General features: G+C 42.6%; 1 protein-coding gene across 1 annotated transcript in view; it reads right to left on the reverse strand.

Annotated features, from left to right (window-relative positions):
• Positions 1–15,100, reverse strand: part of LOC119435963 (DNA-dependent metalloprotease SPRTN-like) — a 34,364-nt gene that overhangs the window by 17,197 nt on the left and 2,067 nt on the right. Inside the window, exons 2-3 of the mRNA XM_037702674.2 lie at positions 12,584–12,744; positions 3,420–3,528 (exon numbers count right to left, since the gene is read on the reverse strand). Of these exons, the coding sequence (XP_037558602.1) occupies positions 3,420–3,528; positions 12,584–12,744 (270 nt within the window). The remainder of the gene's footprint in view (positions 1–3,419; positions 3,529–12,583; positions 12,745–15,100) is intronic.

Raw genomic sequence — 15,100 nt, forward strand, 5'->3', positions numbered from 1 at the left:
GCGCCATTTTACTCACCGACGGCAGCAAACGGTGGTGATGGCGTATGCAATGTCACCACTCCCTAGTTGGGTAGCGGGAGACTTGGAATTGCGATAAAGCCATTAGGACCCTTTAAATGCAATTTTCTTGTAAACTAAGTTTTTCTTGGCACGAAATAGGCGTTGCAAGGTTTCCGGAATGGTATTTAAACAGCCCACGTCAAATTAATATTTGCCTTTAGTGTCCCTTTAAAGGTTAGCTGCAAAGGCAGAAACACAAATAAGCAGCTCACAAAGAAAATTTTCATTATCAGAATACAGAAATAAACAGAAATCAAGTAGCCTACAATGCACTGGAAACACACCTCTAACAATGACACTTCTTACGGCAGCTGCTTATCTCTAACAACATCACCAAGCAAACAAACATATCAAATAAAACTTTTTGCAGCAAACAAAAGAGCAACAGTCAATGAATGAAAAGGGAGAGCAAAGCAAATCTTGAAGCGTCCCTGAAATGCTTCTTAAACTTGGTGAACAAACAAATCCCATGGGTACAGCATGAGCTGTAGACATCCCTTGTGTAGTTCTACACGTTGCACGAAGCCCATTAGCAGAACATGAATTTATATTCCCCCTTTTCAACCTGAAGTCTTCTCCTTATTCATTTTGGAGCTGCCAGTCGGCTGTCTCCTGATGTCAGCTGGCAGCAGACACCAGCCAGTGGATGACTGTTTAGATTACACAGGCATAGAATTTGCTTGACTGTACAGAAAGTCTTTATGAAATGTGCTTCTTCATACTATTATCACTTATATTTCATTGAATAGCGAAGATCACTGATCTGTTTGTCCTGACTGATGCCACGAGCAGCATAATACGGCAATTTGTGCCAGCTGCTAGCTCCTGTCTTCGACTATATTCCCCAGGAGATTTGTAGCGTAGCAGGATTCCCTTTTTGCTGCCACAATCAAAAATGGTGTCCAGCAACAGCTTCAAGGACAGGTCTTGCCTGACACACAAGTTGAAGTGGAAAGGTCAACGGCAACTGCAACAGCTTACTCAGAAGTCATCTGATTTCCAACAAAAACTTTGTTTTTTTTTCTTCTATACTTTCACTTCAACTACCCTTTGCACTTAGACCAAGAATGCTAACATTAAATTGTGTTTTACTTGACTTCACACATCTGCGCATTAATGCTGTCATCCAAACCTGGGTAATCAAAGATGTGTGTCATTAGGAGGGCCAGTCTGTGAGCACCAATGCATGGAAGGGTGCATGCTATAACTCATGGAATGAAGTCAATGGTTCAAAGAAATACTGATACAAAACTTTTAATTATTTGTTAATCATGGTATGAAGCCTCAATTCCTTAAGGTGCAACAAAAACTAATTACAACACATTCTATTGCCATAAATTCAAAATCTGCTTAGAACTGGGCATAATTATAACAGAGCTGAAAACCAAGACAAAAGAAAAAGACTCGCACTAGTCTCTGTCTTTTGTCTTGGTTTTTGGCGCATGTTAAGTGCAGCAAGTCATCAAGACCAAAACAGGCTTCCTAGTTACATCGAACAATCAGTGGTGGAGGACACATGGCGTCACAAACCACTGACAAGAGTCAGCCAGCCCAGTGCAGTGCTTGCAGGCCACACCGTGACTGCGTTGAGAACCTGACAGGATAATAGAGGAGAGAAAGCGATAGGCCACTTGGCATTCCCAGAGAAGCTAAAGCAGAAGACTAGGCATATCCCATGTTGAATGCAAAGAAGCCATGGGTTAAAAAGGAAAAAATTGTTTTGGCAGCACATGCCCAGCTTTCAATGACACCAGTATAATGTGGCCTGTGGACACTGCATTGGGCTGACTAAGGCATGTGTCAGTAGTTGCGATGCCATATGACCACTGCCCCCTATTTCTGTACTGTAACCAGTGGGCCTGTCTGAAGCTTGAAGCCATGCAAAAGATGATACTTGAGGAATTAAGGCCTGATACTAGAATACCTGAATTATGGAGTTCACAGCTATCTAATAAAACGAAAAGCGAGACAAGTTTTTTTGTGTTGATGCTCCTTTACAGTGGTGCCTACGTACACGTTCCGAGAACAAGTCAATTTGGTGTTTATCTTTGTCAAAATTTGTTATTAAATGTTGCGCTTTATAAACAACAAGTCACTCTTGATATTGCAAAGCTTTCTTATGTTTAAGAGAAAGACTCGCTTACAGCTAAAAAATTGAATGCTTAGATAGCACCATATCACCAAACAGCTCAGTAAGTTGAAATATTGTTGTGCCAACCAGTGGCTTTGATTTTTCTTCCTATGCACAGCCATGAACCCAAAGCATGAAACATTACATGGCATTTGATTTCCTTTCATTCCAGTACGCAAATAACTTGACTTGTTTAGCTGTTACCTAGAAGGCAATCAGAACTCATTGCCGATAAAGTGCCTAGCAACTTTTACTTTATACTTTTTATCAATCAGAAAAGTTTTTAAAACTATTACCGTATTTTCCGGTCTATAACTCACACCTTTGTACAAGGAAAAAAAAAAAAAAAACCCTATGTAAGTCGCACCGGTGTATAAGACGCACCTGTTCATTCAGTAAGCGATTTAAAAGAATTACAGTGACGTTTCACTCCATGAACACGGGTTACGTGCAAGTGTATGGGTGCGATATAATTGCAACAGCAATGATACGGACACTCCAGGCGCATTTCAGCCGTCATGGTTGCCGCGATGTTCCTTATGAAGTCCAAGGGCGATAACATCGTCCCCACGCGCCGCATACTGTATGAGCAAGTGAAAGCGTGCGATGGTGAACCGAATCGCGCACAAGGGAGGAAAGCGGAAAGGCAGTGCGGGAGGGAGGAGGGGCAGCTTGTACTCTGGTAGCAACTGCGTAGTTTGCGCAGCGGTGCACACTGTATTTGACAGTGATCTGCAGATGCGACGACTTCGGGGTCGGTTGACTCAAGGTCGGCCTGCCGCCGCTTACGTTGTTGCTCTGTCCTCGCACGGTGCTCGGGAACTCGATCACGAGAAGAACCTGGCACCTCGATAGCGCGCACAGAACCCATAGCAATTAAATCAACCAGTGCGCTTCGCGTGGCCATAACATTGAATCCGATTTTGACGGCAGTTTTTCCGGAAAGGAAAAACTGCCGTCTATAAGACCGCAGTTGAACCCTGCGTCTATAAGATGCAGGGTTCTATAAGACGCACCGACGAAAAATTCAGAAAAAAAAAATGCGTCTTATACACCAGAAAATACGGTATACATTTTTTGTGTGTGCAAAAGCAACTGAGGAAAAATTTTGCACAAAAACCTCGTTTGTATACACTGCTGCCTGTACAAACAAAATATGAAGAAAACTTTTCACAGCAAGCATGTCCTGCTTTAGAAATAAAAAGAAGTTGCAGCAAAAGATACTTACAAGCAGGGTTTCGATGAGGTCCTTCCTTGGCCGCAACTTCAAAAGTGGTTCACTGAGGCGTACAGAACATAGGCCACCTTTTCCCTCGTAGCAGCACAGACCAGCACATCTGAGTCATATATAGAATTCACCTGTCAGTCCATCAGTCAAAATGTAGGAGTTGGTACAAATATATGCGCTGTTCCTACAAGCAATGTGCACTGCAATGAACTTATGTCCCTGCAGCACTGTACACTTGGGAGCTGGACAAGTATTGTGCAAAACCCAGTATCGGTGATTTTTGCAAGGTTTATGCACCCGACATGGACTCTGAGAGTGGTGGCATCTGTGCATGCATTTCAGAGTCCATAGCAGGGAAATATAGTGGACGAGGATCACATTATGTGCATCACACAGAGGAAGTAGTTCTTCATATGGAGATGTCAGCTATGAGTTTGCTGTTGGCGCAGTAGATGAGTTCACTGCTGCAGATATCACTGCAGTCTGCCGATCGTTACAGTACAGATGAAGTATACATTATATGTGAAATTTCTAGTTTCTATCTTCTGGTCTGCTGCAGACTTGAAGATAAGGATTTACAACTGCTGTTTCTTTTATTTTAAATACATAAATGCACTTGCAAGAGGAATGCAAAATCCTGCAAGTCGCACCATAGTTGCTTGCATTGATAATGCATCATGTAGCTGCAGTACACATTTGTCACTACAGCTCTTTCTTGTAGCAGCATGCATATATCAGAAGTATACAATACGTTTACAATGAAAGCTTCCGCACTTAAGATTGAGGCACTAATAACTATGCCACCAGAGTCATTTCAAGTGACATTACAGCCTTAACATCCAAAAGGGTGCTGCTACACAGGCAATTTTAATGGCATTTGAATTAGTCTACTAAGTCGACAGAGTAGCATGGAACTTTGTCAAAACCTTGAAGACGTTCAAGGCAGAACGAAGGCAGAACGATCTTTGTCCGCAATGTGTTGATGCTTATTTACCATAAAGAAGAAACAAAATAAGAGATAATTGTAAATAATTCCCTGCCTTAAGAACAATTAATTCTGTAAAATCAAGAAAGAGCACCACATCCATGCTAGGACAAAAATGCCACATCCTACAACCTCAATGTTGCGAAAAAGTTTCAGGAATCAGTTCCTAGCCCACGAAAAATGCAAATACAAATGCAACAGGTGTAAAATGTTAACATTTCCATGAACATTAAAACTGATGCCACAGTAAAAATAAATGCATTTTTTTTATTCCTTAGGCTATTAATTATTATTGTTATATGGTACAATACTATTAGTGGCAACAGTGGCAACACATATGCTTGGTGGCAAATTATCAAAACATCTCAACGAGTGGTTATTGCCAGCAACAATGACACAATTCTGAAAGTCCAAGAGTGTTTACATGACCATGAATTCAATAGCCATGTACTAAAAGTACCTGTGTGTGACAAATATAGGATGCATAGAGGGCAAGCTATAAATAGTATACTATAAACAAAAGCATTCAATGTATTATTAATGTAGTAAATGCTTTATGACTATCCTTTACAGAAGTGTGTCCTTTTAGTCTCTTTCTTTACCCTGTTTAGTCCCTGTTCTGTCCTGTCCTATCATGTCCTGCCCAGAAATGATACAGATATGACAAATTACCTTCTTGGGGAATCACCTCGTTAGAGAAAAACGTGGACATAGGGACATCAACGTGGGAGAGGGGAAATTATTAAACAGTAAGCTAATATATTTTGAGGTGCCCACAGGATCTGATGCAGAGGATTGTGGATATAAATACAATACAATATTCAATACATGTTTATTTCTCTTTGTGGTACAGTTTAAATACAAAGATCGGACGCCGAGCAATCAAACCACAACCCTCTGCACTATCCGTTACATTCCAGTGTCCTGACCACTTAACCATGCTACCAACACAGTCACTTTTGACAGTCACTTTAGGATACGCTAAAGAGGATGCAGGCGATAGCCTGCACCCTCATGAGACATTCATTAACTTAGTTGACATTCTCATTCGAATGCGTTGTTACATCCTATTATTTCTCCCACCAAAGGTCATGGGTTCGAGTGTCTTAATTACTTCTGCCCTAATTAGCACCAAAGCTCGTGGGTTCGACTCCCACAAAAGAATGTGGGTCCTTAATTAATCATCTCCTAATTAACTGTCTTAAATAATGTTACCTTAATTAACACCAAAGGTCGCGGGTTCGACTTTCACTAAAGGTCATGGGTTCAAATGCCTTAATTAACTGTGGCATAATTAACTTCGCCTTAATTAACACCAACAGTCGTGGGTTCAACTCCCACCAAATGTCAAGGGTTCGAGTGGCTCAATGAACTTCACCTTAACACCAAAGGTTGTGGGTTCGAGTGCCTTAATTAACTCTATCTTAATTAAGGTAGAGTTAATTAAGATGCTCGAACCTACGACCTTTGTTGGTGGCACCATGACTTTTGGTGCCATAACGCCGTATGTGGGATTTTTCACCCCATTAGCCATCTAAGGCTTTCATCTTAATAACCATCTACCATTTCAGCTAACCAGGCGGCTAGCAGATTGCAGGGCAAGGCCGAATTGATTAACTCAAAGCATAGGGACACTGAATTGCAGCTTTGTACTACAGTCCAGGCGGCTACCAATTACTCGCTTTCATGAAACTTCCTCCACCTGGCAGGCTTCTGCAGAACTGATTTTCCATAACACATGTGGTCATTAGAAATATAGGAACACTTGATAACAAATTTCACCCAGTAGGTGCAAGTGGGTTAAAATTCCACTTAACATCATTCCAAAAATTGAAAGAAAAACATTTCGCTTTGAGTTAGTTGTTTTTAACAGAACAATAAACTTCCCTTAATTTGACTGTGGCTATTTCGATTTCTAGGTTAATTCGATCCCGATTCAAGGTCCCGGCCAGCACCCATGCATTTTTATGGGCCTGAACTTTCGTTATTCCGATCCTAAAATTGACCTTCGCCGGACAATTCGAACTTGATAAGGCAGCATGCATGCACATGCCTGACCCTTATGGTGACCCCAATAGCAACCCCTTTACTGGCACAGGGGTGGGACTGCCAAAAGTAATTTTGGAGCAATTTTTGGAGCAAGTAAAATTGTGTTTTGGAGCAGTTTGGAGCAGAGAAAGCATTTTGGAGCAGCTTGGAGCAGAGTAAAATTCATTTTGGAGCAGGCCAATCTGAATTTGGTGAAATAATGGAATATGGATCAAAAAGAGAATAAACCAACACAAAGCGCATAGTAGAATCACACTTTGTAGCTATAGCATACTAGAATATGGAAGAGTGGGTCGAGCACAGGCACGGCGCATGTTTTCCTGTGAAGCCGAAAACATCAGTGGAACTACAACCGAGCAATACATTCCCGCGCCGACTCTCATGATGATCGCGGGAAATGTTCTCAAATTATGCGGTCCAATCAACGCGCTAACATAATTTCTGGGTTACCATATGTCACCGCAGACACAGAGAGCCGCAATCAACCCTGAACCCTGAGCTGGAATAACGTAAATCTAGTACCCCGCCCCGCTGAACCCGCTGCAGCGCGCGCCTCCCTAGTATTTAGTTCTAGTAGTTCTAGTTTGCTTGCGGTGCCTTCAGCCTGCTTTTCGACGGTTTGCGCCTCAGCTAGGGAGCTGAGGCCCACTCAACCGTATTCTAGGACACTCTAAATACAGCCGCCCTGGCCGTTCCGACAGCAGTGACAACAGCCAGGAGTGGCCGCGCGTGCGCCGGCCACTTGCCAGAAGCGCCGAAACGCCCAGTGTTATAAGCGCGAAAATCACGAGAAACTGTGTGCCGGGAGGTGCTGTCGCGTGGTCTGCGGAATGTGGACGGCTGCACTCATTTTAGGAGAACGAATCCGCTCGCTGTTCGCGGGCACTGCCGGAGCACACATGGCGAAGACGTCATGGCACAGCGTGGCGCCATTTCGGTCAATTTTCTGTGTTTGGCGTAGTTTGGCGCAGGAGTCCCACCCCTGCTGGCAGCATATATGTCTTGGCAGAGCGTAGGGGTCAGTGAATGCTTTAACACGAGTCAAAAAAAAATGTCCTGCCGAAAAAGCTATTTTCGGCCTGCCCTAGGAAGATTTTGACACAATAACGGTAGCTCACAATGTCCGATTGCAGGTATTTAACCGATTTTAAAGTGCGCCCCCTTTTTTTTCCCACTGAGCCGGATACTGCATTCGTGGTGTTTGTATGTATTGCCGCATAACATAGCTGCATTGCGGCGAAGCTGTTTTTAGAAAACCGGCCACCACTGTGCAACACATATTACAGCCTCGCCCATTGGTGCGTTTTAGATTTCTACTTTGTTTAGGAGCTTGAATGCTATCTCTTCGTTAGTTTTCCACTTAGGATGTATCGTCAGTGACTACAGCAGACATTCCAGCGTGACTAGAATTAAACAATAGCTATCACTTCCTTCTTTAGACTCGCGCAGAAACATTTCGCTTGTCTGTCTGCTGCACAAAATCATCAACACCAAACATGCCTCTTCATTGCTGCTTCTTAGATATTATCGCTGTTCCCGCCGTTTGCACAACAACCTCAGTTTTCAGCATCTCTACGGTCACACTAACGCATTTAGCACATCTGCCTTGCAACATGCCATTGTATTATGAAATAATCTTCTAGATAATATAGCCAACACTCAAGGTGCTGAAAGCTTTAGGAAACTGCTGGAGGCGCTGTTTCTTCAGCACTATAAATGTATTCTTGGCTAGAACAGCTGTTTATACAGATCCATAACCTTACGAGTCGTCATTAAAAATTGTATAATGTTTGATTTCCATGTACATTTTGTATTTCTTATAACGAAGAGTTGGTCATTCTCAGATGCATAAACTTATGATTCACCCTTAACATTGTAAAAAATTTTTATTTCCGTTTACATTTTGTATCTCTCAGATACAAGAGTTTGTCATTCCTTTTTTCTATTCTATATTGTCTCGATCGCTCTTTGTGGAATCAAAAATATGTACTCCCCCTCCTCACATAATGTTCCCATGTGGAACCTGTGAGATACTTGTATAAATAAATAGAAAGCGAGAGCGCATTTCATTCGGGGGCGTGTAAGAATCAGGCAAACAATGCCAAATGAATCACCAGTGTGTTTTGACTTTTTTTCTGAATCTTGGTCAATTCGACCCGCCAGATAATTTAATCAATTTCGTTGGTCTTGTCGGGGTCAACTTAAGAGAAGTCGACTGTACTAGCTGCCTCATAGGGGTTTTCATCTACAAGTAGATTAAGGCCTGAAATAATTAAAATTCAAGAGCTTTGCATGGGAAGGCTAAATACTAATAGTAACTGAACGAAAAAAAAAAAAAATCAGAACCTATCTGAGCAGCAAGGCACATTTCTTGAAATACGGCAGACAAGTAAAACGACAACAATGCACAAAATGTTAAAGATATTACCCAAAAACCTTATGTGATCCAGCTCTAGCTGTTAAAATAAATAGAAGCTCAGGTAGATGGCAGAAACCGCACAGATAACTATTCATTATAAAGCCTAAGACACTGCACTAAAAGATCATGACCATTTAGCTATGTTAAATATCGAGGCAGGAACACGAGGCTTTAAATAAATGTTTGCCCTTGCATAATATATGGTCAGAATCCAAGTGCGCCTCTTTCCCTATTCTGCAAACAGCGTACTACTAGCATTCAGTGTGCTGTCTCAAAAGGTCAGTCAATGTACAGGCTCGTCCACTCTTAGGATGAACATACAAGCACATGGCTGTGCTTTGCAGAGTGCCTATGCAACCAGTGCACCCATGCATTGAAGAAACGCAGCGCAGGTGTAAAGACGCCTGAAGGCGTGGCTCCATTTTATTCGCGCCAAACCTGCATTGCCTTGAATAGAACTTCAACTTTCAATAGCATACCACTATTGTAGAGAAGCCACGTTTGCGTTTGTGTACCGTACACAAAAGGCCAGAGGTTTCACCACCTTCAGCTTAAAGGGATACGGACACAAAAGTTGGCGGGTGGTTTTTTTGCGTCAGAACAAAAGTTTAACAGTTGAAAATGACGAAAACAACAAGCTGCTTTGAAAAAAAGAACGAGGAACATCTTTTTTTGCAATTTTCTGTTGCACCTTGCCTCCAAGCGGCTGAAATTTGACGTCATAACACCCACCCGCGCGCGCGGCCAAGGTCGGCCGCAGCCATCGCAGTGTTTTCCGGGGGTGTCTTTCCCTTGCAGCGTTTGTTTCACCCCTTTCGGCGAGAAGGTGCGTCAACATTGGATAGGTGCGTAAACTTTGGATACCTGCCTGTCAGCCATCACGCCCAGCCTGGAGACCTCTAAAATATGACTTGACTTGTGCGGACCACATTCGTCGACGATGATTATGTGATCAGCCCGGCTGTGCTGAAAAGCCTCGGCATGCCGCTCAAAAGGCAACACGTAAACCCTGACGCTGGGCCATCGGTCTTCTCATGAAAACGCAAGGCAGAAATGATCAGCGGCGCGTTTGAAAAGAGGAGGCGAAAAGACGTTGCTACTGTTTTCGTTCACTTGCAGCCTTCTTGAGCAGTGTGAGGGCGAGGCTGGGGCGAGATGCCCGAGGCTGGGCACGAAGGCAGTAATGTCTTTAAAAATGTTGGCAAAGCATAGTAAAAGAATACAAGGCTAGTGCGCGCGAGGGTGACTCACGAGATCAGTTCTACATGGCAGCGGGGCAGACACACACACAGCTCTGCTTCTCCACACAGCTGCGGGAAAAACTGGGGATAACGCCAGACAGGTGCTGCCATCTGTTGGGCGGCTGCGAAGTGGACGTGAGAGTCTCGGGGGTACTGATACCTCACAGCAGTTGCTCACGCCGACGGCATATACTACTATTCAGTCATCCACGCAGTGCTGAAGTACCCCGCAGCTTCCTCGCCTGCGCGCGCTCTTGAAACAGCAAGTTTACAGAGGAAATGACAAATAATTCCTGCACAAGTGTCTGATGCAGAGCGATATCTTCGCGCTACGGTTCGCAAAAACCTGACCGGCACTTCCACGGCCGCCTGCTCTTCGTCGCTTGACGTGAGGCTCGTAACCGTAAGCGGTAATGTTCCTTGCCAAGTTGGAATGGTCCTCGTCTTCAGACTTGTACTAATTGCTGGTAGATGCACCAGAACTCGAATCCATGCTCGCGATGGCGGTGTCGGCGTGCTTCGAATGACCGCGGCCGGCCAGCTGGCTATCCGACGAGGGTGTTGTGACGCCACGCCTTCCAACTCCCGCGGGTCGGGCGGCGAGGCGCGCGCTCACAAAAATGCCAAAAATAAGGCCATCGGTTAAAAAATGAGCTAAGTGACTATGTCTTTTCGGTGTAATCACACACTGAGGATTCATTTTCAGCATTTTCGTAAAATTTTCAGATTTTGTGTCCGTATCCCTTTAAGTAACTGCATCGATGCCAGTAACCATTTAGGTCAGGTAGAAACAGTGTGGCCCTTTTCATTATCACAAGCAGTTAGCAAAAGAAGCCAAATCGTTCTCCATTAACAGAGAACATGTTCCTGGTGTCGATGCAGTTCATTCGGCACAGGGTGGGGAATCTGCCGGCTGCCTCCATGTGATGCCTGGCTTTGCTGACAGGGTGACATGCTCATGCAAGCAAAGTTCGCCTAAATGAAATGCAGGCCTGGCACACCTGAACAGTGTAGAAGACGACACGAAGCCATGCCTCTAGGAGTCGCTGCACCACCAAGTGCAACCACACATTCGCTTGTTCACCCTAAGAATGGACCAGTTGGTACAGTTGCCATCATACTTAGCGTGAACGCGCCTTAAGCAGCTTTTTACTTCTCCTGTGGAAGGTGCTGGAGATTTCTGGTTGAGGATTCTTGAATATGTTTTTGCTCCTTACAGCTGGCATTTGTTAAAGTTAGGTCTTTACAGAGGTGTCCTCATTGTTCATGTTAAGTAAAAGAAGGAAGATGAACTTTTTTTAATACAATTAGAATTCTTAGGATACTTCGCATATTTTCAAGTGCGTTTGTGTGTGTCTGTCTCTCTCTTTTCCTACCAACTTGGTTCGCTGGGTAGTTCATGGTCTAATGGTTAGAGCATTGGCCTGCTGTGCTGAGAGAACCAGTTTCAAAACCAACTATCAAACCAACTTGTGATACTGTGTAAGTGCCAATCTTCAAAAAAAAAAAAAAAAAAAGAATCTCTCCATACATATTTAGACAATCTTGTCTGAATATATACGGTTTCCCAGCTAATGTTAGGCAAGCTGTTCAACAAAAATATTGAAATACCACAGTGCAACATACGATTTTAAGACCTACATTGTTCGGTTGTCAGAACACTGACAACCAAACACCATAGGTCCTATAATTGTATCTTGCTCCGTGTTTATTTATTATATATATATATTTTTTTTTTTCGTTGAATGGCTTGGCAAACGTTAGCTGGGACACACGGTATATTCATAGACGCGCGGACTTCACGGTGCCGCCGCTAAATGGCGCAGCGTGTCCAGAGAAAAGTGAGAGAGAGGAGCCCGCCTGCGTACACACCTCATGCATGACGCGTTTCTCCGGTGGCCAATACTGCGATTCGCTACATTGTTTCAATGCTAATAGCAATAACATTCATCTTGAGATCGATTCTGCCATTGGGGTGTTTCGCTAGCCTTCTTTAAATCTGCCATTGTAACACAGTAGTAAGGCTTATCTGTACAGAGAAACAAAGCTGACTACAAACAAGCGAGAAAAGTTTTTTGTGAGCCCAAATGAACACAGTTGGCTGTTGCCCTGCAGCATGCACCTTTTGGATACTTATGCCAGGGTTACCCTGCTTACGCAACAGATAAGAAGCATGTAAACTAGCGTCTGGGCTGCACAGCAATTTCAGCATGTTGTCAACACCGCCTGGCAATATTTTAGAGTAATTTTCTTACGTTTTTAAAATAATTTTTAGCTCAATTGCATTATTTTTGAAAACTAATACTGCCATGGATACTAACAGCTAGGGAACAAAGAGTTCACTTACAATAATTGCATTGTGAGATGCATGCTGCTCTACAGTGTTTTGTAACACGTCAGTCATGTATCTGGTATTATAAAAACATTATAAAGATTAAAAATGCATCTGCATATAAAAATATATGCTCACAAGGTCATGCGTGGACTCCAGCGCACTTCAACGCCATTCAGCTTTCCAAAGAAGAAGGCCTTATTAAATTCAACGAAGAGGCTGTACACATCTGGGTTGGGATCATTGAGTTCCCAAAAGGGATCCACCACTGAGAGGTCACTCCGTGACGAGTAAGACACCTGCAGACACAGAGCAGGCAAGTCAATCTGAGCCCAATACTTCTAATCATGTAACCACAGCACTGGCAGTGTTGCGATGACTACACCACAAGAAGCTAGAGCACGTATGTGCTTTCTGTACTTGAAAAAAAAAGAGAGAGAGAGAGAGAGAGAACATAATAAATTGGGCCTATAAAAAAAAATGTTTTGCCAAGTATGTCCATACACACAAGCAAGTAAAACACATGAACATAAACCAAGACATCTCTTAATTTTGAGATTCTACAGACCCAAAAGGACAATTGCAACCTTCAAGAATAGCATGCTACCATGATGAGCTGCAGTTACACGAGTGTGCCTGCAATGGGCTCCTTGGGACAGCCCATTATTGCATGTATGGACACAGCTATAAAAATTAAATTCTGGGGTTTTACATGACAAAACCACGATATGATTGAGGCACACCATAGACTACAAAGGGTTCTTTAACATGCACCCAATGCATGGCACATGGGTGTTCTTGCATTTCACCTCCATCCAAATGCGGCCGCGGTAGCCGGAAACTGATCCTGCGAGCTCAGGCTTAGCAGCGCAATGCCAAAGCCACGTCACCACGACAGGTGACACAGCTATAGTCTCAGACTAGACAACATTTTCTTGTAAGTAAAACAAGGTTAAGATCTCAGCCTTTAAAACGAATATTCATATTAACCTAACACACAACACCACATGATAGTATCAATAGTTCTATCTTAGTAGCACAGTGATGACAGCACACAAAGGTGCCCTTGTCAAGAGACATAGGTCAGAAAATTTATCCCCAAATTATATTTTTACTGAGAGCTCACTTGAATTCAGCCTAAGAGGAAGCTTTAGCTCGGGGGCTCCTATCTAAATACATGTGAATGAAGAAATAGCTTTTTTCGGCAACCACTGTACCGAGTTTGATGAGGTTGGTTACATTAAAACGAAAAAGCTAAAATCTAGCGATTAGGAAGCAAATTTTTCATTTAGGCCATTAATTTTTTAATAAAAATTGCTGAGAAATGTAAAATTTTAAGTTACTAAACTACAAAGTTTTCAACTCCAACTCAGCAATAAAAATCAATTTGATAATTCTGTAAACTACACCTAATAATATATCTAAAGTGGACAAACTTTATATATTATACACCCTTCTGAAAAATCACACTAATAATTTGTGAGTAGGACTTGCAAAAGCCTTGTAAACATTGTAACAATTTCGCGCAAACTGTAAATGTATATATCAAATTTGTCCACTTTAAATGCAGCTTACAGAACTGCAATATCTGTTCTTGGAGCCGAGTTATGGACTTGTAACTTCGTTCTTCAATTAATTTTTTAACTGATTGATTTTCGGTAATTCTTGTGAAAAATTCCATGCCTTATATCAAAATTTTGTTTCCTACTTAACTTTCTCAAATGCAATAATTTTCAATCAAATTGGCTCAGTGAATGTCTCATAAAAGCATTTCCGCATTTTACATGGATTTCGATAGGGAAATCAGAGTTGGCCCCAAGCTAAAGGTTTCTCTTAACTCATGGACTTTGCTCATGCCCACTCAGCCACGCTTGGGACTTTCACACCCAGAATCGCACCTTTTTGAATTCACTTAACCTCACACCCACATGAGCTCACTAGTACTTGCTCAGACTCATATGTGTCTAAGTTCAAGTAAGTAGACTAAGGAGTCTGCTGACCTATGACAACAGCAAATGAACCATTGGAACCATTCCCTTTCACTGTTTCTTTTATTTCATCATTTACAAAGAAGTTTCCCAGGTCCAGTGCAGTATGCAATACTTGACCAGTCAAGGGCAACCACTTATATATATTAAATATGTTTTTTTTTTCTTGTAGGTTAATCAGCCTGTTAGAAGTTATATTAATTCAGCCCTAGCACACCCACTAAATTGATAGAGACAGGGCAGTGAGCAGTACTAGAAGAGCTACGAAGGCACGCGTGGTGGGTGCAAGTGGCCATAAGTAGACAGAAGTTTGAATAAATATCACTCCTGTGTGCATTACGTCAGTGGAGTAGCTAACAAGCCAGTGATTGTGCTCTGTGCAATGATTCAAACAACCCCACCAATAGTGGCTTCCATATACGATGATGGTTGATGCACATGGTGATGTCATAAGGAGGATGAGATATCTGACACAGAAAAAGGTGAAGAGCGATGCTGCAGCACCCCTTTCATTCAGGTACAGTCACAACACACGGTACATCTAAAGAAGCACATAGACTGAAAATGCTAAGCTACTTGAAAGTTTGTTCAATGCCCTAAAGAAAACAGATGAAGCTTGGGCTTAATTTTTAAAAACACAAATCATGGGCATGCTCACACAAAGAAA

Source organism: Dermacentor silvarum, chromosome 1, assembly GCF_013339745.2.
Source record: "Dermacentor silvarum isolate Dsil-2018 chromosome 1, BIME_Dsil_1.4, whole genome shotgun sequence".
NCBI classification, from domain to species: Eukaryota; Metazoa; Arthropoda; class Arachnida; order Ixodida; family Ixodidae; genus Dermacentor; species Dermacentor silvarum.